The sequence below is a fragment of the Urocitellus parryii genome, chromosome 7, assembly GCF_045843805.1.
Source record: "Urocitellus parryii isolate mUroPar1 chromosome 7, mUroPar1.hap1, whole genome shotgun sequence".
Taxonomy (NCBI): domain Eukaryota; kingdom Metazoa; phylum Chordata; class Mammalia; order Rodentia; family Sciuridae; genus Urocitellus; species Urocitellus parryii.
In genome coordinates, this window is record NC_135537.1 from 178,943,626 (window position 1) to 178,968,699 (window position 25,074).

The following is a 25,074-nucleotide window of genomic DNA, read 5'->3' on the forward strand; positions in this document are numbered from 1 at the left end:
CCCAGAGGGAATCCTCCCGGGCTCACCCACCATGCCCTTCCCTCAAGGCTCACTGCCCCACGCCCCAGTCTGACCCAGGCCAGGCCAATGTTGTTACCCAGGAGTTCGGGCCTGTCAAGTCTTTTCTTCCTTCGCCAAAATAAATTACTTCCTAACTGGTCTCTTTATTTCCTGTCTTTTTTATTCATTCTCTATACTGTGAGGTAATTTTTAGAGTTAACTTTCTAAAACATTAATTAGATCATAATAGTTATCAATATTTGAGTTCTTAAAATATTCCTACAAGAAAGGTACCTTTGTAACTGAGGAAATTGATGCTCAAAGCTAATCAGTGGCAAAGATGCCTGTGACTGTGACCTTCTCCACTGTCAGAGAAAGAAGGGCAAAATGGGGGCTGGGGTTGTGGCTCAGCAGTAGCACACTTGCCTGGCACGTGTGAGGGACTGGGTTTGATTCTCAGCACCGCATATAAATAAACAAAATAAAGATCTATCAACAACAACAACAACAACAAAAAAAAAACCTTAAAAAAAAATAAGAAGAAGAAAGGCAAAATGAGGGGTGTGTAGTCACACCTGTGTTCCCAACAGCTCCAGCGGCTGGGATCAGAAGTTCAAAGTCACCTGAGCAACCTGAGAGATCCTGTCTCAAAATTAAAAAGAAAAAAAAAAAGTTAAAAGGACTGGGGATGTAGCTCAGTGGTACAATGTCCCTTGGGTTCAAGTTCCGGTAACACATACACACAAAAGATTGCTCTTGAGCTCAGAGGTAGAGCACTTGCCTAGCATGTGCAGGGACATAGGGCTCCATGCCAGCACTGAAAAACCAAACCAATCCCTTTTTCTTCGTGCACACATAAATACAAGTGGTCTATTTACAGAAACTGGATTTAGTGCAGCTTTTTGGTATTCCTTTTGCAGACAGGAGAAAAGCACACCATGTGTATCTGGGTTCTTACCAGTGCCCTCAGCCCTCCATGTCTGCAGCAGGGTGTGGGGAGGGAGCACACCAGTGGCCAGTAGAGGAGCACCCAGGATGGTGAGGAGCACCCAGGATGTTAAGGAGCACCCAGGATGGCATGGAGCACCTAGGATGGTGTGGAGCACCCAGGATGTCATGAGCTGCTGGGAAGGAGACCACAACTCAAGGGCTTCCCTTGACATGAAAGGAAAAGTGTGAACTCCTAGCTACAACGGCAGGTAGAATTAAGGCATTGCTTCACACTTTGACAATCCAAAGTCACTAAAGCTCCAAATAACTCAGAGCTTCAGTGATTATCTCAACAAAACAAGATGTAACTCAATAAGGGGGCAAAGCGGCAATCCCTACACTGAGGCAGGAATGGAACAGTCTTTAATTAACATTTTATTACTGATTCCCAGAGGCCTTAGTTCCAGCATACAAGGACCAGAATGAAAGACCTCCAGAAGTTCCAGTCACCTACTAAGACAGCACTTCAGGGGATGTGGCTCAGTGGTCAAGCAACCCTCTGTTAAATCCCCAATACTGAGGGAAAAAAGAAAAAAAAGACAGCACTGAAAACCCAGCACACGGAGGGAGTGGAACTCAGTGGCAGAGCACTTCCATAGCACACACAGGTCCTGAGTTTGATTCCTAGCACCACCACCACCACCACCAACAACAAAACAAGCAAACAAAACCCAGTGTGCACTCCCTCCACCCACAACTGAGTTCAAAGGTTGGCGACTGTAGGTATCACTGCCCCAGGCTGCTTTTCATCCAGTAATCCCAAGGCACCTCCTGAGCACTACATTCCTCCAAAGTCATAATCAACCCCATTTTGCAAGTGGGTAATTTGAGAGCCTGAGTGATAAACTTGCCGAGGTTACAGAGAGTTTAATGGCAAGATATAAATAAAACTTGAAATTTTGATTCCCACTCTCTTCAACTGTCTCTCTGCATACACATACTCTCTAATTTCTTTAAATTTGATCCTTAAGACTTGATAATAAATTTGCTTTGACAGGTTATTCTAAGTGGTAGAGCCACAGCGCTCCAGCAAAAACTACAGATTTAGTGAGGTGCTCTGGTGCAGGTCTGTGTCATCCCAACTACTTGTGAGGCTGAGGCAGGAAAACGGCAAGTTTGAAGTCAGCCTGAGCAACTTAATGAGATCCAACCTCAAAATTAAAAAAAAAAAAAAAAAAGCGCTGGGGATGTAGCTCAGTGGAGAACACCCTGGGTTCAATTCTTAGTACTACAAACAAAACAAATATACAAAGGTCCTGAATTTGATTCCTAGCACCACCACCACCACCACCAACAACAACAACAACAATAACAAATAAGCAAACAGAAACAGACCAAGTGATAGCTCAGTCAAATGACACGATTTTAGTCTCCCTATGTGGAAATGACAGGAAATACCACAAATCCCAGGAACCTGGAAGTCTAAGACATATATATATATATATATATATATATATATATATATATATATATATATGTTTTAAAAAATTGTTTTAGTTGTAGACAGACACAATACCTTTATTTTATTTATTTATGTGGTGCTGATGATACAACCCAGTGCTCCACGCATGTGAGACAAGTGCTCTACCACTGAGCCACAACCTCAGCCCAGGCATTTATACTTTAATATGACAATTCATATTAACATATTTCTCATTTTCTCTGGAAAGAGGAGCCACGCGTGACGTGTTCAGGATGACTTTGAAAGGCTGTCTTCTCTGCTGTGCAACCTGATGCTTGCTGCTGACACCCAGCTCTGCCACTGGACAGTGGAAGTCAGCTCTTCAGCAATAAGACTTCCCGTCAATCCTCAGGTCTCTAGGCTGCTCCCTAACCGAGTGGGAAGAGCAGTCATGGCAAAACCCAGAGGTCAGCTGGCAGATGGAATTACACACCACATGGGCACCCTCGCGGGGATGCTCCAGGAGAGCATGTCAATCCACCGTTCTACTTTTAGATCTCTACCCAACCTCACAAGCTGATCAACACAAAGGGACTCACAGACAAGACATGGGCAGAGATCCCCCAAACACTGGACCTTCTTACAGAAACGACCGAGCGGCTTAGTCTCCAGAGCCAGGCTGCTAGGTTTACATCCTGACTCAGCTCTTACAGGCTTGGTGATCTTTTTGTTTGTTTTTCTTTGCTAATGGGTACTAAATCAGGGGTACTCTACTACTGAGCTATAGCCCCAGTCCTTTTTATTTTTTATTTTGAGACTGAAACTAAACTAAGTTGCCCAAAGTACCCTTGAACGTGTGATCCTCCTGTCTTGCCTCCCAGTCACGGAGGTCACAGGCATGCGCCATCACACCTGGTTTGGTAATCTTCATTAAAGTTCTCTGTGCCTTGAGTTCTTCACCTGTCAGTGAGACCGTCCTCACTAGCTGTGAGGACATAATGAAGTAACACATAAGAAGTGCTTAGGACAACCAGGCCTGGAAAATTAGGAAGTGTTCAATAAATGTTAGCCATTATTATTATTAAATAACATGTAGGGAAAGAAAAGAGAAGCATGCTACATTTATTCTGTATATTTCTGAATAGCTATTTGAAGATACTTTGATTTTCTTTCCTAGTGTGAAATTATAGTATGTTTTTTCAAAAATTTGCTCCATACAGCATTAAGCACACTTAATGATTACTACCTAAAACAACAAGAAAAACACCAATGTCAATACTCCCTTAGAAAAAAGCCTCAAACTTAAGATCAAGTCTAGTCCCTAGTAATTCAGGCAGAGCTTGGGCCTCCTCAGAGGTGTAAGCAGGTGACTCACTTCAGGCACATGTGTCAGTCAGCATAAACCTCAAAATGAACCCAAAAAAGCATTTGCTTATTTTAGAATCACCTAGAAGCAAAAAAAAAATCCTTTTAAAACATATAATCTAGGCTGGTAGCGTGCTTGCCTAGCATGCGTGGGGCACTGGGTTCAATCCTCAGCACCACATAAATATAAAATAAAGATATTGTGTCCACCTATAACTAAAAAAATAAATATTAAAAAATATAATCTATTCTGACATCAGAGGAAAGAAAGAAATAGATGAAGAAGTCAATCCATATAAGAAAGAACCCTTTTCTTTCTTTCAATCTTTAGTTGTAGATAGACACAATACCTTTATTTTATTTATATACTTTTTGTGTGGTGCTGAGGATCAAACCCAGAGCTTCGCACATGCTAGGCAAGTGCTCCACCACTGTGCTACACTCCCAGCCCAAGGAAGAGCCATTTTCTAAGCATGAACAGAATCCTGTAATTGAGAAAAAATCCTTATCTGGCTCTATCAGAAAAAAAGAAAATTCTTCCTATTCTAATTGCTAAGAAAGAAAGCAGCAAAATCAAAGCATACATTGGATCAGTTTTAGTTGGCATAACTTTGATTTGAAGCAGAAGGGACTTGGTATTTTGAAGAGTACTGCCAGACTAAATTAGAAGAGAGGTCAACCCAAGTAGAAAGAAAACCAACAATGACAAAAACAATTTGTAATTAAAGCCCAAATTGGAAGACCATCACCAGGTCACTTACCTGCCAAAAAGTCTTAAACACTCCCCATGTCCCACAGGAGAGGGTGAAAACCTCTCAAGGTAACAGAGTCCGTACCTACCTTTTCAATCATGTTTTGCCATCAGGCCAGACTAGTTTCCTTATTTGTTCCAAGGCAGAACAGACCACTGGCTGGGGATGCAGCTCACTGGTAGGGCACTTGCCTAGCATGTGTAAAGTCTTGGGTTCAATCCCAAGTACCAAGGTTCTAACACAGTAATTGCTCAGTAAATGTCTGTTGATCCTACAAATCCATGAATGCTTTCAGACTTGTACTCTGTGTCACTCCTGGGAAGCTCCTTTCCCACTCACCTGGTCAAGCAGCCATTCTTCAAAGCCCCACTCAACTCCCCCCACCTGTCCAATGTCCTCACACACCACCAAGCAATCTGCCCTAGCGGTTCTCTTTCTCCATTTCTCAATTCCTACAGTACTCATCACTTATCCACTCTTCCTATTTATGTTTTGTCTGCCCTACTAAGCTGGAGGTTTCTTGAGAAAGGCAGAATATTCTGCGGCAGTGGAAAGACTGTGGATTTGGGGAAAACCTAGTTATACAACTTTGAGAAAAAAATGTGTATCCAACATTAGGAACAGACAGGCATGATGGCATGCAACTAGGGAGGCTAAAGCACTAGGACTGCAAGTTCAAGGCCATCCTGAGCAACTTAACAAGACCTGTCTCAAAATAAAAATAAAGTGCTGGGGGTATGGTTCAGTGGTTAAGTACCCCTGGTGTTCAGTCCCAGTGCCAAAACAAAACAAAACCACACTAGGAACACAGCCTCAAACACAGTGCATACTTCCTAAATGCTGGCTGCTACCAGTGTTCATCTCTTGGACCCTAGGATTTCTCACTCTTGAAATCAAAGTGGCTAGAAGTCTTCTGACTGGTGAGTCTTCATGGGGAGTAGAAAACTGTCAGAAAGCCTCGAGGACCTTTCTTAGTGTACAGGAGCTACTTAAAGCCACACAGCAGCCTCTGTCATAAAGCCCCACAAGCTGGGCATGAGAAGGTGCTTGATGAAAGTTTACAGAGCCAAGCACAGTGGTGCACGCCTACAGTCCCAGATCTTCAGGAAGCTGAGGCAGGAGAATCACTTTAAAAAATAAAGTTCACAAAATAATCTGAACAAACAACTGAGAGACAAATTCTAACATCAATTCAGCACCAAAGGAAACTTTCAGTCATTCATTCAACAACGTTGGCAAGGCTTATCATGATGTACCAGGCTCTGCTCAAGATCTGGCACTCGTTGGTACTTCCTAAAGGGGGAGGCAGACAAAAACAGAGAAAGAGACAGATAACCAGAATGGAGGGCCAGTGGAGGTGTCCGGTGAGCAGAACTCCAATCCAAGGAAAGCTTCATGTGGCCACTCCACCGACCTCGCCCAGAGGGCCAGCCTGCCCCAGGTCTCCTCCAGCACCAACACCGCTGGCTCCTAAGGCCCCTCAGCTCACACCAGGCCACCAACTGCTGAGCCAGCAACTGCAAACTTGCTTTCTACATGGCTGCTGGCCACTGGAGCCCCACGGGAAGCAAAGAGATTATAGCCCTACCGCAACTGGTCTATTCCCCAGGAAGTTCAGGTCGCTGTTCTCGCCAAACAGGTAACCTTCAGGATGTGTTGAGTCAAATTTTTCTCCTCCCATGATGAAGTGACTGGCAAAATAGCTGCCTAAGAAGGACAAACAGGAAAAAAAAAAGAAAAGGAAAATTCAGACAAGCAGATGGCAATCACACTGAATCCAGCAAAAAAGCTGACTAAAAAGATGTTAGCTAGGCACAGTACAGACTCCCACTATAATCCCCACCTGCACACCCTATAATCCCCAGCTAGTCAGGAGGCTGAGGCAGGAGGATTGCTGGTCAGAGGTCAGCCTTAGCAACTTAGCAAGAAACTTTCTCAAAATATAATTTAGAATGTGGTCAAGTGCTTGCCTGGCATGCACAAGGCCCTGGGTTCCATCCCCTAAAACAAAAACAACATGTTAACACTATCAACAAATAATTAGAGCAATTTCTAACCCAAAGTGTTTTACTTCTGATTTGGGACAGTGGCAAAAAAAAAAGCAAGCAAAATCACAGCAGGGAGAAATAAAGAAAACAAAAAATAGATCATTGTTTTCTTTTTTTTTTTTTTAATTTCTTTAGCTGCAGATGGAAAGAATACCTTTATTTTATTTACTTATTTTATGTAGTGCTGAGGATCGAAGCTGGTGCCTCATATTTGTGAGGCAAGTGCTCTGGCACTGAGCCACAACCCCAGCCCTGTTTCCTTTTTAATAGTCTTGTGTCTTAATAATGATCTGTTTAAAATAAAGGCCAGAGGGCTGGGGTTGTGGCTCAGTGGTGGAGTGCTTGCCTAGCACATGTGAGGCACTGGGTTCAATCCTCAGCACCACATAAAAATAAAGAAAGGCATTGTGTTCATCTACGACTAAAAAAAAATTAAAAATAAATAAATAAAATAAAATGAAGGCCAAAAGGCCCCACAATGCCTGTGGGTAAATGTGTGTATTTTTCCCTAATATTTTTTGTTGTTGTTTTATTTATTTACTTATTTATTTTGGTACCAGGGATTGAATCCAGGGATACTTAACCACTGAGCCATGTTCCCAGCCATTTTTATTGAGAGACAGGATCTTGCTAAGTTGCTTACAGCCTTACTAAGTTGCTGAGGCAGGCCTCGAACTTGCAATCCTCCTGCCTCAGCCTCCTGAGCCACTGGTATTACAGGAGTACACCATCAAGCCTGGCTTTCCCCAATTTTTTTCATTAAACCTGAAGCAGTTATTGCATGTTTCTGGAAATCTTAACCGTGAGTACCAGCATGTTCACATACATCAGCTCTGCCTAGGTTTTCATTTGCCAGCTCACATCCACATGCTTAAGTCTCAGCACCTGCCATTCCATACCTCCATCATCCTTGTGATGAAGACTCTTCATACCTTAACTTGCTGTAGAACATATGATAGTTTCACTGGAAAATATGAATTTAACTAACACAGCTGTTGCTAGCTTACCTATGAACATCACAGAGACCCGAGTCTAATGAGCACCAGGTCGGTGCTGTGGAAGGAACAGCATACCTCTCAGCCTCACACTCACTAACAGGGCTGAGGGCCAGGGCTACGGCAGTCAAGGTGGGCTGCCCCTCTCTGCTCCTTAACCAGACAGGGGACAGGGTATTTTCCACGTAACACAATAGCCCAAAGCAATCATGAGTCAGGAGTCACAATTACCCTCAGCCTCATCCAAACAGACCAGGGAACCAGGACCATGTGATGGCACTGCTACGTCACCAAGGAAGGCCTAGATACACTGACAAGTCAACCTGGGAATACACTTTCCCCCCGATGATCACACAGATGCCTCCCACCCCACATTTCCATGACCAGAACGCCAATCCTTCTAAAGGAAGCTATCGGAGGACTAACAGTGAACCTCACCCGCTCTCACAGACCCAGCCCTCCAACCATGAGAACTTGTGGAGGGACAAAGGCTTGTTCGTGTGAGACAGCTAGGAGACTTCTAACTCCCTCAGTCATCTGCAAATCATGTTAAAGATTTACAACAAACCGAAAAAATGAAGTACCGGCTCTAGCCGTGGGAAAGCCACAGGGAGGTGGACAGAAGACAACTTGAACAGGACGCAGAAATGAACATTCCTCTGTTTTGTTTTGTTTTTGTGGTGCTGGGGATTGAACCCAGGGCCTTGTGCATGTGAGGCAAGCACTCTACCAACTGAGCTGTATCCCCAGCCCCATGAACATTCATTTTTAAAGGAAGCTTTTAGTCTAGAAATACCTATGGAACAAAACAATGTGGATAAGCTCACTCTCCACTAAGTGAGGCGATCCTTGAAATAACATTCTTTGAGCAATAGTGGCCCAAATCAAAGCCACCAACTAAGGAACTCTTGAAAGTGACCCATCCACACTTGAAAACACAAAGAGCAACATCTGTAGTAATACCTCATTAGGAAAGCTTACTTATCAATTATTCATGTCTCACACTTGCTGGCCGTATTTTCCAAGTGCATACTTTATACAGAGGGGTGGTGCCTTGCTGACTTCAGCAGAAAGTAGCCTTCTCAAATAATTCAAGCCACTGGCTGTTGAACCTTAGTTAACACATATTTCCTACATACGGGGTTATATGTTTATTATACACTACGTGAAATTAGAAAAGTTAAAGATTTTACTTGGTGGCTTGCCCAGAGGATAAAAAGGAATGGAGAGAAGCAGGTTCGGGGTCTGATGTTGTCCAACTTGAATTCAGTATGAGACTGCTGTTTGTAGTACCTGTGAGCAGTCATGTGAAAGATATAGGACAGGGCTGGGCATGGTGGCACACACCTGTGATCCCAGCAGCTCAGGAGGCTGATGCAGGAAGATGGCAAGTTAGAGGCCAGCCTCAGCAAAAGCTTAGTGTGGCACTAAGTAACCCAGTGACACCCTGTCTCTAAATAAAATACAAAATAGGGCTGGGGATGTAGCTCAGTGATTAAGTGCCCCTGAGTTCAATACCTGTTACCCCCACGAAAAGATTAAGAGCTAGCTGGGCACACTGGCACATGCCTAATCCCAGCTGCTCAGGAGGATCACAAACTCAAAGCCAGCCTCAGCAACTCAGTGAGACCCTGTCTCTAAATAAGATATAAAAACGGCTGGGGATGTGGCTTAATTATTAGGGAAAAAACATGTAGTCCTGAATTTGAATTAAAAATATCAAAATCCAGGGCTGGGGATGTGGCTCAAGCGGTAGGGCGCTCGCCTGGCATGCGTGCGGCCTGGGTTCGATCCTCAGCACCACATACAAACAAAGATGTTGTGTCCACCGAAAACTAAAAAATAAAAATAAATATTAAAATTCTCCCTCTCTCTCTCTCTCTCTCTCTCAAAAAAAAAAAAAAATATATATATATATATCAAAATCCAGGCTTGGCAACGCACACCTGCAATCCCTGTTTCTCGGGAAGCTGAGGTAGGAGGATTCCAAGTTCAAGGCTGGTATCAGCAAATTAGTAAGACCCTGTCTCAAAATTAAAAATATAAAAGACTGGGGACATAGCTCAGTGGTAAAGTGCCCCTGAGTTTAATCCCCAGTACTGAAAAAAGAAAAGAAAAACAATAAAAACTCAAACATTTCTGGCTCTCTCCTCTGAGTGACAGTGACGGCTTCTCTTACCCAGACATGGGTCTCCAGACGTCATTTCCCATCAACAGGAACCAGGGCTCTGTGGGGGCCACATTCCAGGCTCGGGGCAGGAAACAGACAACCTGGGCCTGGATCATCTTGTCTGTACAGATAACAAGGAAGCTCTCCAAAGCCCACTAGAGTCGCATCAAAAGGATCCAAGAACTGACTTGCAGAGGTTCCCACTGACAAAGGCTGAACATATTAATCTGAGCTTTTCAGGTTAATAATAGCAAGGACTGAAATATGGCTAATGTGCATAAGTCCATGAGTCCACAATGATGTGGGGGTTTTGGGGTTATTTTTGGGCTGGGGATCAAACCAGGGCCTCTTGCATGCCAGGCAAATGCTCAACCACTGAGCTAAAACCCAATTCCCATAATACTTCTATAAAGAAAAAGAAAGAGTCACCACTGGAGAATGCTAGTGAACCAATTCATTACAGTCATTCCTCAGTATTTGTGCAGGATTGGTCCAGAACCTCCCGTAGATACCAAAATCTACAAATGCTTAAGATCCTTACATAAAATGTCTCTGTTTGTTTTGGTACTGGGGACCGAATCCAGGAGTACCATAACCCAGCCCTTTTTGTTTTTTGAGACAGAGTCTCACTAAGATACTAAGGGCCTCACTATGTTGCTGAGGCTGGCCTCAAAATTTCTATCCTCCTGCCCTAGCTTCCTGATTCACTGGGATCACAGGTGTGTGCCATCACATCCAGCCTACAATTGTCATATTATTTGCACATACCCTACACACATCCTCCCACAGACTGTAAATCATCCCTAAGTTACTTCTAATTCCAACTACAATGCGCATGCTACCTCAATACGTGTGTCATACTGTATTTTTAGGGAATGATGACAAGAAAAATTTGCACATGTTCAGTGCCCTTTTTCCTATGTGTTCCAGGTCCACAGTTGGTGGGATCCCATGGATAGAGATGGCTGACTATTTTGAAAACTGGTATGTAAAGAGAAGGCATTAAACATCTATCTCCACTCTTCCTATGTGAACTGTACCTCTGGGTGAGCAACCAACTAACAGAAGAGGGACTATTTCTCATTACAGTAATACGCCAACTAAAAAACAAAGAGGAATAAGAAAAAATGTCATGGTTTTACAACACTGAACAAAGCATCGCCGGCCCCTGTCCAACCAGATATGGACCTAGTGGTAAAGAATACAACAAAGTCATTTTGCCAGACACATATATATACATGCACTTCTAAAGCTGTAAGAAGAAAACAAATTTGATCAAGGTTCTGAATTCAACCACCAGCTTACAGAAAATAGAAGAGAACATGCTTAATGACAGTTCAGGGAGTCAGTCAGCAAACATGGAATGTGGAACACGCCAAAAGACAAATGGCCAGGTACCTCAGTGAACATATTACAACTCAAAGCAGGAACCTTTCCTTAATCACCTTTTATTTCCACATAGTCTGCAGTGTACAATCAGAAAAGTCAGGACTTTCCCCGGTCCTAGCTATTGTCCATGCTCTTTCATTGATTCTTGATGTGACTCTGTGGTTAAGGGTTCCTGGGTTCAATACCTGGTACCCACCCCACCAAAAAAGAAACAGGGAAACAAAGGACACAGAAATCATATGATATCATGAATAAAAGCACTATGCACAATAGCCCAAAGGTGTAAATACTCCAAGTGTCCGTCAACAGGTGAGCGGCCATACAAAGCATGGAATGTCCACACAATGCACTGTCACTCAGTCAAAAGGAGGACAGCATGGAAGGACCTTGGAAACCCTGAATCAGAGGCCAGACACAAAAGGTCACAGTGCCTAATGACATGTGTCTGAAATGTCCAGAATTGGTAAATCCATGGAAAGAGAGCAAGGTGGTGGTGGTCAGGGGCTGGAGCACAGGAGAATAAAGAGGAACTGCTTAACGGGCAGCTGAGTTCTTTTTGAGGTGATGAAATGTTTGGACTAGAGATGGTAGCTGGGCAACCCTGAGAATGTACAGCATGCCATGGAACTGTTCACTTTAAAATGATTAATTTTATGTGATGTGGCTTTCACCTCAATCAAACTCTTATAAGGAGGAGGAATTTGGCACAAGTCAGATTGTTTTGTTGTCATTTGAATCTTAGCTGTAATCTTCATGTATGAAAAGGAAGTTGTAAGACTTTACCAAAAATATCCCTCTTAAATGTCACCTGTGAGATACATGACACTTTTGCCCACTCTTCAGTTGGAAAGAGTTCAGTGACTTGTGCAAAGTCCCATGGCCAAGAAACAGCAGCATAAAGAGGCCAGGTTTCAACCAGCTCCAAATCCCCTGTCTTAGACCATCAGAGAGACGCAAAGAACAAGGAGGGCAGGGAGGGGTAAAAACCAACACCCCTCCATACGCACACTCCCATACACATTTTGTTGCTTTGTCTATTTGTTTGGGGGGGGGTGGTACTGGGATTGAACCCAGGGTGCTCAACCACTGAGTTACATCCCCAGCTCTTTTTGTATTTTAATTTGAGATAGGGTCTCACTAAGTTGCGTAGGCTGGCCTTGAATTTGCAAACCTGTAGCCTCAGCCTCCCAAGTTGCTGAGAATACAGGTGTGTACCACAGCATCCAGCTATATAATTTTAATATGAATATGGGTATTATCTCATATATATGTGGAAGAAAAGCCAAGTGCATGCACAGAATCTGTTTTTTTTTTCCTTTTCCTGTATTGTAATAGGGAAAAAAGCAACAGTGCGTTAGATAAGATGTTCAACCTGATGAAGTCTAGGTTTTTTCCTCCCTGAAGATGCCAACAAGAACACATCAGACCCTTTACTTCAAGAAACTTGGCTTTCCACATTAAATTGAAATATTTTGCTTTACTTGTCTAGTGGAAGAAGAGTAATTTCAATATTTAGGGTCCTTCTCCAGGATAAATTATGGAATGAAACAAAAAACACATGGACTACACTGCCTTTTATATTTTTACAAACAAAAGAAAAGGATCCCTGGATGTAGGTGAAAATTTTAGAAAATGCAGTGTTTTAAACATACTCACAATTACTGCATGGCTTTCCACAGCGCCATCATAAGGAAACGAGTATACTGGTAGCATAAGAAAACCCGATACTGACTGAAGGCCAATAACAGAAACTATAAAGATCAATTGGATGTTTTTGAAACCAAGAACTTCCAGAGCCCCTCAAAGCTCCTACAGTTCCAGACCAAGAGAGGAAGAGCACAGTTTACTCTGCCAAGATACCAGGTGGGTCTGACCACACACAAGGTTTTAAGATCTCATCTAAAAACACCTCAAATAAATGTCCATCGATAGGGAACCTATTTTAATAAATCTGTCAATAGAATGCCATGCAACTGCCAACAATGTCAATACAGCGCATACTATTAATACCAGCAACTGAGGAGCAGAGCTGGGAGCATCACAAATTGGAAGCCAGCCTGGGCCAGTTAGCAAGGCCCTGTCTTAAATCAAGTATAAAAAAAGGACTGGCGATGTGGCTCAGTGGTAAAGCCCCCCTGGGCTAAATCCCCAGCACCAAGAGACTTACAAGGAAAGATACCAACATTTACTGAGCAGAAGACACAAGTTAGCTGGCACATGCCTATAATCCCATCAGTTTGGAAAGCTGAGACAGAAGGCTGAGACAGGTGAATCACAAGTTCGAAGCCAGCCTCAGTAATATTGAGGTGCTACGCAACTCAGTGAGACCCTGTCTCTAAATAAAAAACAAAATAGGGCTGAGGATAAGGCTCAATTGGGGGTCTAGTGCCCCTGAGTCCAATCTCTGGTACAAAAAATAATACACACACACACACACACACACACACACACGCATGTTAAAAAAGAACATGTATAGTAATATCCACTAATTTAAGTCTTTTGTATATATTTGGATTGATTCCTAAAAGAAGTTTCACTAAAATGATAGCAGTGGTTGCCTCTGTATGGAAACATTTTATGGTGATTCTTTTTTTCTCTCTGAATTGTTTTAGTGTTTTAAAATGAATATCTACTGCTTTTTAATTAAAAAAAAAAAAATCTTGAGGGGCTGGGGTTGTGGCTCAGAGGAAAAGTGCCCGCCTAGCATGTGTGAGGCACTGAGTTCAACCCTCAGCACCACATGAAAATTAAATAAAGGTATTGTGTCCACCTACAACTAAAGAATAAATGTTTTTTAAAAAAATATTGAGGGCTGGGTTGTGGCTCAGCGGTAGAGCACTCGCCTAGCATGTGCGAGGCCCTGGGTTCGATCCTCAGCACCACATAAACATAAATAAATAAAATAAAGGTATTGTGTCCTACTACAACTAAAAAAAAAAATCATTAAAAAAATCTTGAAAATCTGGTATATCTCTTAAAAAAGAGAGAGAGAGAGAGAGAGAGAGAGAGAGAGAGAGAGAGAGAGAGAGAAAGAAAGACTCCAGGGAAGCAAGCACCGACACCAATTTTATTTTATTTTTTTTGGTATCAGGGATTGAACCCAGGGACACTTAACCATTAAACCATGTCCCCAGCCCTTTTAATATTTTATTTAGAGACAGGCTCTCACTAAATTGCTTAGGGCCTCATTAAACTACTGAGGCTGGCTGCCTTCAAACTGGGGATTCTCCTGCCTCAGCCTCCCAGCTGAGATTACAGATGTATTCCACCACACCCAGCCTCAAAATGCCATTTTTGATGGTCATGGTGGCACATGCCTGTATTCTCAGTAATTTGGGAGACTGAGGCAGGAGGATCGAAAGTTCAAAGCCAGCCTCAGCAACTTAGCAAGGCCTTAAGCAACTTAGTGAGACCCTGTCTCAAAAAAAAAAAAAAAAAAAAACGGGCTGGGACTGTATCTCAGTGGTAAAGCGCCCCTGAGTTAAATCCCCGGTACCAAAATAAATAAATAAATAAGGTCTGGGGATGTGGCTTAGTGGTAAAGCACCCCAGATACAATATCCAGCCCCCAAAACCAAAATAAAACATTATTTTTGCCAGGCATGGTCACGGCACACATACAGTCCCAGCTACTCTGGAGGCTCAGGCACTTGAACCCAGGAGTTCAAGGCCAGCCTGGGCAACAGAGAAAGACCTCATTTCTTTAAAAGAATAAAAATTTTAAAAAGTCATTTTCTAAGATCAGGCTTATAAAACAGAAATAAACCGAGAGTTGCCAACATCCATTAAAGTTAGTGTACACAAAGAGCTGACTCAGATAAATAAGATCTCACTTTCTCCTCCTCAAAAAAAGAAAAAAAAATCAATCCACTCATTGTTTTTTGTTTTGTTTTTCCTGGGGATTGAACCCAGGGGTACTCTATCGCTGAGCCACATCCTCAGCCCTTTTTATATTTTGAGACAGGATCTAAGTTGCCCAAGCTGGCCCAAACTTGTGATCCTCCTACCTCAGCCTCCCAAATTGCTGGGATTATAGGCGTGCACTACTGCACCCAGCTAGAAACAGTAATTTATTTACTGTCATGACACAATTCCAAACCAAAGATTTTTAAACTCTGTGAAGTCATGAAAAACTTTATACTTTATAAAACAAACAGACAAGCAAATTTTGGATTTTAGCTACTATCTAATGTTAATAAGGAGTTTTTATTGTGAGATCTGTAGTCAATCTGCTCTTCATTTTGTATTTTTCCGTATTAAGGTCAGAGCATAATAAATTGAACAAACAGCCTGTCTATAGGTGAAAAATACTAATCTTGAACTATTTACTTTTGGAATAATGGAATTATACACTTGATTATTTCAGGGAAATAAACTGCATTTAAATTTCACATAAAGTTAAATTATACGAAAACTGGCTATGGAATTCCATCGGATTTTCACACATTTGAGAAATCTTATGTACATGACATTACAATAACATGCTTTAAGCTTTAGGTCACAAAAACTAAAAAATTTTAAAATTCTCCAAACACATCTATCCAAACACCTCTAACAGCTCACATCAACTCTAATACCAGAGTGCTGCTTGTGTCATTCATATTTCTATTTTAAAAATTATACAGGTAAGCTGGAGCTACAGCTCAGTGGTAGAGCACTTGCCTAGCATGTGTGAGGCACTGGTTTGAATCTCAGCACCACATATAAATAAATAAAATAAAAGGTCCACTGACAACTAAACAATATTTTTTTAAAAAATTATACAGGTAATATAAATCCCTTGCAAAAGAACAGAAAAGCGTCCAGTATCTCACCTAGGTAAAACACCTATGCTCCTTTGATGCCCTTTCTTAGGATGAGCAAGTTCCTTCTCACTCCTAGCATGGAGAGTTATTTTATCACTTATGGGTGGTGGTTCTGTCAAATGTCCTTTCTGCAGCTATTGAGGTGATGTGTCCTTTGTTCTATTAACATGATGCATTAGCACTGATTAATTAATTACCAAATATTAAACTGACTTTGTATTCCTGGGATAGAGCCTACATGATTATGTTTTCTTATTTATTTATATAAGCATACATCCTACCTCTGGCACTAAGTAATAAGCACTGAAATTTTGCAAGGAGTGTAATTTCTAAATTATTATTGTCATCATCATCATTATTATTACTGTGCTGAGGATGGAATGCAGGGCCCCATGCATGCTAAGTGCTCTACCACTGAGCTACATCCCCAGCCCTTTTTTTCATTTTTTATTTTGAGGCAGGTTCTTGCTGAATTGCCCAGGCTGGTCTTAAACTTGTGGTCCTCCTGCTTCAGCCTCCCCAAGTAGCTAGGATTACAGGAATGTAGCACTTGGCCTGGCTGAATGATTTTTAAAGAATGTATAACTTTTTATTGTTCTACATGTGGGGCACTGGGTTCAATCCTAAGTATGTAAAAACAAAATAAAGGTTTTGTGTCCAACTAGAATTAACAAAATATTTTTTAAAAATAAAAATAAGCTGGGGAACTGTCTCAGTGGTTAAGCACCCTAGATTCAAACCCTAGTATCAAAAAACATTTTTTAATAAAAATGAAATAGGAAGCCACCATGACTGTTATGGCTAGACTATGGTGCTTAGTTGTCTGCCCAAACACAAGGTTATATGCTGTTGTGAGGGATTTTGTAGATATGATTAACATCTCTCTACCAACTGACTACGTAAAGGTGATTACCTTTGAAAATATGGGTGGACTTCTTTCCATCAACTGAAGGCTTTAAGAGCAAAACCTGAGGCTTCCCAGGAAGGAGGGGATTCTGCCTTTAGACTGTAACCTAGGAATCCTACCAGTCTGCTGGCCTGCTGTGGAGATTTCAAACCTGCCAGCCCCACCATCACATGTGCCAATTCCTCAAAATAAATCTCCTTTTTACCTCTTGTTGGTTCTGTTACTCTGCTGATATCAGCCACCAAATACCTGTGTTTTCAGTACCATCATCTGTGGCCCACATCACAAATTACAAAATTCAATTTCAGGGTTTCTATTCTCCTATTCATAGCATCAAAGCACAAACACATGAATCAAAATCTACACACTGGTACCAGCACAATACATAATATACAGCAGGTGCTCGATTAATGTGTTCATGAGGATACGGAAAAAGGGAAAAGAAATGCCACACATCAAAAGGACATAAAACACCATTGGATAAAGAAGCCAAAGCCTCTAAATCTTAAGACAAAACCAAGAATTAAAATTAATTGGTGTGCTCTCAATGAAGTAAAGTATGTATAAAGAACAAATAATAGGGATTTCAAAAGTAAGAGAATTGTAACCCAATTAATAAAAAGGCAAATGATTTAAACAGACACTTCTCAAAAGAAGAAATACAAATGGTCAACAAATACATGAAAAAATGTTCAATATCATTAGTAATTAGGGAAATGCAAATCAAAACTACACTAAGATTTCATCTCGGGCTGGGGGTGTGGCTCAAGCGGTAGCGCGCTCGCCTGGCATGTGTGCAGCCCGGGTTCGATCCTCAGCACCACATACAGACAAAGATATTGTGTCCGCCGAAAACTAAACAATAAATATCAAAAAGAAAACACTCTCTCTCTCTCTCTCTTAAAAAAAAAAAAAGATTTAAAAAAAAAAAAAAGATTTCATCTCACACCAGTCAGCATGGCTGTCATCCAGAATGCAAATAAATGCTGGAGAAGATATGGAGGAAAAAACTCTTGGGATTGTAAGTTAGTACAACCACTATAGAAACCAGTATGGAGGTTCCTCAAAAGACTAGGCATGGAACCACCATATGACCCAGCTGTACCATTTTTCGGTATTTACCCTGAAGAATTAAAGACATCATGATACATACATACATGTTATAGCCACACAATTCACAACAGCCAAACTATGGAACCAGCCTAAGTGGATAAATGAATAAAGATGGATAAATAAAATGTGGTATATATACACAATGGAGTTTTATTCAGTCATAAAGAAAAATGAAATTATGTCATTTGCAGGAAAATGGATGGATTAAGTGAAATAAGTCAAAGTCAGAAGGTCAAGGAGTCTGTTTTCTTTCATATGCAGAAGTTAGAGAGAAGACAGTTGGGAGCAGATCTCATGAAAATCAAAGGGAAATCAATAGAGGAAAGAGACTAATGGTGGGAGGTGGGAGGGAGGGGGAAGTACTGGGGAGCAACACTGGCCCAACTATTTTGTTCTGTTGTGCATGGTGTGCATGTATGTACATTTAACAACAAATCCCATGGGTATGTACAACTATAATGCACCAACAAAAAGTGTAGAAATAAGGCTGGGGCTGTAGCTCAGTGGTAGAGTGCTTGCCTAGCATGCGTGAGGCACTGGGTTCTATCCTCAGCGCCACATAAAAGTAAACAAATAAAATAAAGGCATTCTGTTCATCTACAGCTATAAATTTTTTTAAAAAATGTGGAAATAAGAAAGAACATACCTGCCAACTGTCAGGAATTACTTAGTGGAATTTTAGAATCTCTAACAAAGAGTTAGTCTCCCGTTCTTTTCCAAACTTACCTCTTTGTCATCATCAAAAATAAAAAACCGAAAAGAAAAAGTAAGAGAATTATTATATTTTAAGTGTTAAAATATAATAATACAAATGGTCTGGGGGTGTGTAGCTCAGGAGTAGAGCACAGACTTAGTAGGTGTGAGGTCCTGGGTACATTCCCCAGCCCCTAAATAAATAAGTAAATAAGTTGCTGGGTGTGGTGACACTTTATAATCCCAGCTACTCAGGAGACTGAGGTAGGAGGATCACAAGTTTAAGGCCAGCCTTAGCAATTTGGTGAGTATCTGTCTTGACCTAAAAAGGGCTAGGGATATAACTTAGAGAGAAGAAAGTTGGGAGATCTCATGAAAATCAAAGGGAAATCAATAGAGGAAAGTAACAAAGGGTGGGAGGCAAGAGGGAGGTGGAGTACTGGGGAAGGATACTGGCCAAACTATTTTGTTCTATTGTGCATGGTGTGCTGGTGTGAATGTATGTATATGTAACAACAAATCCCATGGTATGCACAACTGGGCTGGGGGTGTGTAGACATGGGTTCAGTCTCCACTCTCACAAAAAACAAAAACAGAATTTAAAAATAAATAAATTGATACACCTCAGAGCTAAGAGAAACTTTCACAATTATTTGAAAGTCAAAGATTTATACATGCTTTTAAAAACTGCTCTTGCCATGGAAGAGACCCATTTGACAAGCATATGTGTACTCCAATAACAAAAATCTCAAGAATGATGATGTAGATGTGATTAATATCCTCTGATTTTAAACAAAGGAGATTTCCTTTTATGGGGGGGGGGGTAAGGGAGATAAGGGAGAGTTCATTCAATCAGTTAAAAGCCTACAAAGCAAAATTCAAGGTCTGACCAAGTTAGCTGGGCAGGATTCTAATTACCATTCTAAATTTTTATGAGATCTACTTTTTAAAACTTCACAAAATAAACTAGTACTATTTTATAATTTGTTCAAATATGTATAGAGAAACTAGCCAAATTTTATGAGGTACTGATTCACATGATTTAGTTGTCTTTATAGCATGCTTATTTCTTCCTGGATACAGAAAGCAGGCCCAATGACTTCTATTAATGAAGATACTCCTGTCAGAAAGTAGGCACATATGCATAAAAATTACCATCTCTAAACAAATGATCATAAGCTTTTGAAGAAACAAAGATCTTAGATAAGGATTAAAAGCACCTATGGCCTCTAACTCAAAAAGTTCAAAGTCACAACCAAATGCAGCAAAAGCACCCACTTGTAATCCCAGGGACTAGGAGGCTAAGGCATGAGAGTCACAGGTTCAAAGCCAGCCTCTGCAATTTAGCAAGACCCTAAGCAATTTAATGAGACCATGTCTCAAAAAATAAAATAAAAGGGGCTGGGATGTGTGGTTAAGGACCTCTGGGTTCAATTCCCCAGTACCAAAAAGAAAAATTGCTCTCTATGCTAACAGAAAACAAATACTGTACAGAAAACTAATCCCCATCATGCCTCTGTTACTTAAAAGGTTAATAAAATTTGTGCATTCATTAACAAAACTAACAATCACCTAAGAACATATGCATAACATTATTCATTGCTGTACTCTTTGCAACTGTAAAATTCTGAAAAAGGCCAAATGTTCATCAATAAGACTGTGTAAAAAAAATTATGAGTCCAGGCGAGGTAGCACATGCCTGTAATCCCAGAGGCTTAGGAGGTTGATGAGTTCAGGAGGATCATGAGTTCAAAGCCAGTCTTAGCAACGGTGAGGTGCTAGGCAACTCAGTGAGACCCTGTTTCTAAATAAAATGGCTCAGTGGTTGAGTGCCCCATCATAATGATGGTGATACACTCCCAGAAAAATATTATGCAGTTGTTAAAAAGAACAAGGAGGGGCTGGGGTTGGGACTCGGTGATAGAACGCTCATGTAGCATGTGTGAGGCACTAGGTTTGATCCTCAGCACCATATAAAAACAAATAAATAAATGAATAAAGTATAAAAAATCTATTTAAATAAAAGAACAAGGAACCTTGTTCTTTTGGAGAAAATGTAAAAAGATCTCCAATATTTCTGAAAGTGAAAGAACAAAGAACAGTCTAAACAGCATGTATGTTTGTGTTTACAAAAGAAACTCTAGAAGAAATAGAAAAAAGCCAGCAGTGGTGGCATAGGAATGGGGATGTATGGAGAGGAAGGGGAACTAGGTAGATGGACAATAGTAGTGAAAATAAGACTTTCACTGTATGCCCCAAACCAGTCAGGTGGAGATGTACCACAGTTGGAGAGTACTTGCATAGCATGCACAAGGCTCCGAGTTCAATATCCAATGCCTCTCCGCAAAAAAAAATAGTGAACTCAAGTCAACTTGAAATCAGCCATTCTCAGTAATTTTTTAAATATTTCAAGTTCAACGTAAAATTAATATCTATTACAAATCTTAGCTGGGGGCTGGGTTGTGGCTCAAAGGTAGAGCACTCACCTAGCATGAGTGAGGCACTGGGTTCAATCCTCAGCACCACAAAAAAATAAAGTTACTGTGTCTACCTACAATTAAAAAGCAAATTTTGGGGGGCTGGGGATGTGGCTCAATCGGTAGCACGCTCGCCTGGCATGCGTGCGGCCCGGGTTCGATCCTCACCACCACATACAAACAAAGATGTTGTGTCCGCCAAAAACTAAAAAAAAAAAAATCTCTCTGTCTCTCTCTCTCTCTCTCTCTCTCTCTCTCTCTCTCTCTCTCTTTTAAATAAAAAAGTAAATTAAAAAAAAAATTTAGCCTGGTGCGGTGTCACACACCTGTAATCCCAACAGCTCGGGAGGCTATGGCAGGAGGACTGAGTTCAAAGCCAGCCTCAGCAACAGCAAGGCCCTGAGCAATTCAGAGAGACCCTGTCTCTAAATAAAATACAAAATAGGGCTGGAGATGTGGCTCAGTGGTCAAGTACCCCTGAGTTCAATCCCCAGTACCCCTCCAAAAAAAAAAAACTAAGGAAGGGAAGGAGGGAGGGAGGGAGGGAAGAAGGGGTAGCAATTTCTCCTAGGATGACTAACATAACAGATGATAAAGTGTCTTTCTGTACTGGAGAGCCAGAGGGTAGTCTCCACTTGGTCTCTAGGCATGTTCCATCACCTAGAGAAAGCTAAGACCTGCTCTTTGCTTTGTTCCACTATCAATAAGCAGGTTAAGGACACTTCTTAAAATCAACCCAGTCTAGCCACGCACTGTGGCTCATGCCTATAATCCCGGTGGCTCATGCCTATAATCCCAGTAGCTTGGGAGGCTGAGGCAAGAGGATCAAAAGTTCAAAGCCAGCCTCAGCAAAAGCAAGGTGCTAAGTAACTCAGTGAGACCCTGTCTCTAAATAAAAATACAAATAGGGTTGGGGTTGTGGTTTAGTGGTCAAATACCCCTGAGTTCAAACCCTGGTACCCCAACACAAAAAGAAAAAAAAAAAACAATCAACCCAGTCTGATTCCTCAACAGGGACAATCCTCTTCAGTTTTACCTTGGTTCTTACAGAAAATAGCCTCCACTCCACAATCATCATGGACAAGACTGTCCATGTAAAACGCAGAGAAAGATGCTACAAAGAAGGGCACTACCCAGGTGTAGTGGCACACACGCCTGTAATCTCAACAACTCAGGAGGCAGAGGCAGGAGAATCACAAGTTCAAGGTCAATCTGGGCAATTTAGTGAAACCCTGTCTTGAAATAAAAATAAATACATAAATAAAAAGGTTTGACGATGGAGCTCAGATGGTACACCGCCCCTGGGTTCCACTTCAGTATTATTAAAAATAAAAAAAAAAAAAAAGCAGAGGCCAAAAACCTTGCTGCATGAGGGATGGGGATATGGTTCAGCAGTAGGACGCTTGCCTAGCATGTGCAAGGCATGGGTTCAATCCCCAAAACAAACAAACAAACAAAAAATCTAAGTTGCTACATGACCCTAGCCCCACCAATTCATTTCTCTGGGTCTCCATTCTTACCAAAAAAATGAGTGGATCTGGATCTGGACCCAATTCACTCAACAGATGATGTCAGGTTCAAAACACTATAAATTCATAAAGAGCCAGATCAATTTAAGGATCAGATGGGTGGAGATGCCTCTGGCCTAGAGCACACATGTGCAAACTCCCCCAAGTTTTCATGTTCATAAAGGTATATTGACTGGAACATGGATGTTCTGATTTTTACTTTCTGTTATACTGTTTCTCTCATACATAACTTCTGATTTAAAATGAGTTACAGGGGCTGGGGATGTAGCTCAGTTGGTAGAGTGCTTGCCTCACTTGCACAAGGCCTTGGGTGCAATCCTCAGCATCACTGCCCCCCACCCCCACAAAAAAAAAAAAACAATATGAGTTATAATTAGGTAAAACTTTTTTTTTTAATTTAATATTTATTTTTTAGTTTTCGGTGGACACAACATCTTTGTATGTGGTGCTGAGGATCGAACCCGGGCCACTCACATGCCAGGCGAGCGCGTTACCACTTGAGCCACATCCCCAGCCCTAGGTAAAACTTTTAAAGACTGGCAGAGTGGATAAGTATTAAAGAAGTTTTGGGTTGGCCCATTATCCTTTTACTATCATTATCCGAGGTTCACAGTTGTAGTTGAAACCCTCTGAGAACTGCCTTTGTGAAATATCAAGTCTAAAGGAGGGTAAGGCAGCAAACTATTGAAAACTCCAAGCTCAGCAAAACTTGCTCGATATCCTGATCAATAAAAGCCAAGTGATGTAAGAAAAAAATGCAAAAATCCTACTGCACATTTTTATCCACTAAAAAATCCAAGATGTATGCCTTCTTTAGCACTGGTTTCACAAAATCATAATTAGCCAGAGTTTTGTTAAGATACTAACGACCCATAGCACTGTCCTGGACCTGTCTAACACAGCTCTTAAAACATACCCATCTCTGCAAGGATTCATTCTTTGGCACAAAAGCAGTGAGAAAAAGAGCTGTGGCAGACACTCTGCAGGGAGACAGGTTCATTGTCTGGCCGCCACCGCTTTCACCTGGCAGGAACTGGACTTACTGCTGGGAAACCAGCTCGTCTCATTAACACGTCTTTATTCTACCAAAAGGAAACTGTCGGCTCAGCTCCAGTTCTGACACCTCAATCCCAGATCACCAGAATTCCCATCAGGTCCTAGGCTAGAGACAAGGTGGGAGCCACGGTCCCCGCAAGTCTGGAGAGTAACACCAAAGGTAAAGAGCAGATAGCTGAGCTGGGTCAGAAGCCAGCAGATCCGACGCGGGCCGACTGTCACTCAGCGGGACACCTAGTGATGCTCTCTCCTCGGTGGGTAAAATCCTCCTGCACCTCCAGCGCTGAAGCTGCAACCCAGCGGCTGGAGGCAGATCCCTCTTTGCGCGAAGGTACGCTTCTGAAAACAAACACAGTAATTCCATCCATTTCAAACACCTCGGCGCAGTCCCAGAGCGGCAGAGGGACCGTCCGAGCGCCTTTGACACTCAAGACTCCAAACATTCCTGTTGAGACACTTGTGCCTTTTCTTTTTGACAGCGTCTGGGGCTGCACCAGCACTGCGCACGCCGGTTCGGCCTCCTCCTCCAGCCGGCAGAGGAAGCTACTCCGGGAAAAGCAGCTCGAAGCTTCCCGGAGGCACCGAAGCGGCAGCCCAGGGGCAGCACCGGGTACAGGTGCCAAGCACCGATGCGGAGCCCGCAGCCCTGCGCGCGGACCGCCTGCGTCGCCGCATCCCTGCAGGCGCGCGTCCCTGTCGCAGGGCAGATTACCATGGAGGCTGCTCACGTCCTCCGTGGAGGGTGACCTCGGCGACCCCGCAGGCGCCAGCGCAGCCCCTCGCCAGGGTGGGAAGCGACCTCAGCCTCCTCGACGCCCTCCCGCGCGGAAGACGGTTTGGGAGCCGCCTCGGCCACCGGGTCGCGGCCTCGCGCGGCACCCCCGACGCGCTGCCCGCCCCGCTCCCGCTCCCCCGGCCCTCACCGGACTTGGGCGGATAGCGGTACACGGAATTGGACGGGATGTCCACCTCCTCCACGCCTGCGTGCTGCCGGCTCGTCAGGGCCCCCATGGCCGCTGCGGCGCCCCGCCGGCCCTGGCGCCCCTCCGCCCTCCGCGCCTCACCGCGGCCGCCCGCCCCGCGCCCGCTGCGGGGGTCGGCTGCCCGCCTCGTCCAGCTGGGCTGCGGCGCGGCGGCTCTGGCGGCGGGGGACCCCCGGCGCGCCGCGCACCATCCTCCGCCCGGCACCGCAGCGGCACTTCTGCCGAAGGGGCTCGGGGCTGGGCCGGGGGCGCCGCCACAGCCGCCGCAGGCCGCGTGATGTCAGCGGTGGCTCGCGCGGGGACCGCGGCGGCCCAGCCAATGGCGCGGCGGGGCGGGAGCGTCCGCGCCGGGCCAGCCAATGGGCGGTGAGCTGCGGCGGGGCCGGCGGCGCGTGCCTCG

General features: G+C 42.9%; 1 protein-coding gene across 4 annotated transcripts in view; it reads right to left on the bottom strand.

The window, feature by feature from the left end:
* Positions 1 to 24,771, bottom strand: part of Rnf157 (ring finger protein 157) — a 69,078-nt gene extending 44,307 nt beyond the window's left edge. For 3 of the 4 annotated variants that reach the window (XM_026404741.2, XM_077801339.1, XM_026404744.2), the window contains exons 1-2: positions 24,615 to 24,771; positions 6,098 to 6,216 (exon numbers count right to left, since the gene is read on the bottom strand). In XM_026404741.2, the coding sequence (XP_026260526.2) occupies positions 6,098 to 6,216; positions 24,615 to 24,702 (207 nt within the window). In that variant the 5' untranslated portion in view covers positions 24,703 to 24,771. The remainder of the gene's footprint in view (positions 1 to 6,097; positions 6,217 to 24,614) is intronic. The other variant, XM_026404742.2, reaches the window with a different exon arrangement.
* Between the last annotated feature and the right edge of the window lie 303 nt (positions 24,772 to 25,074).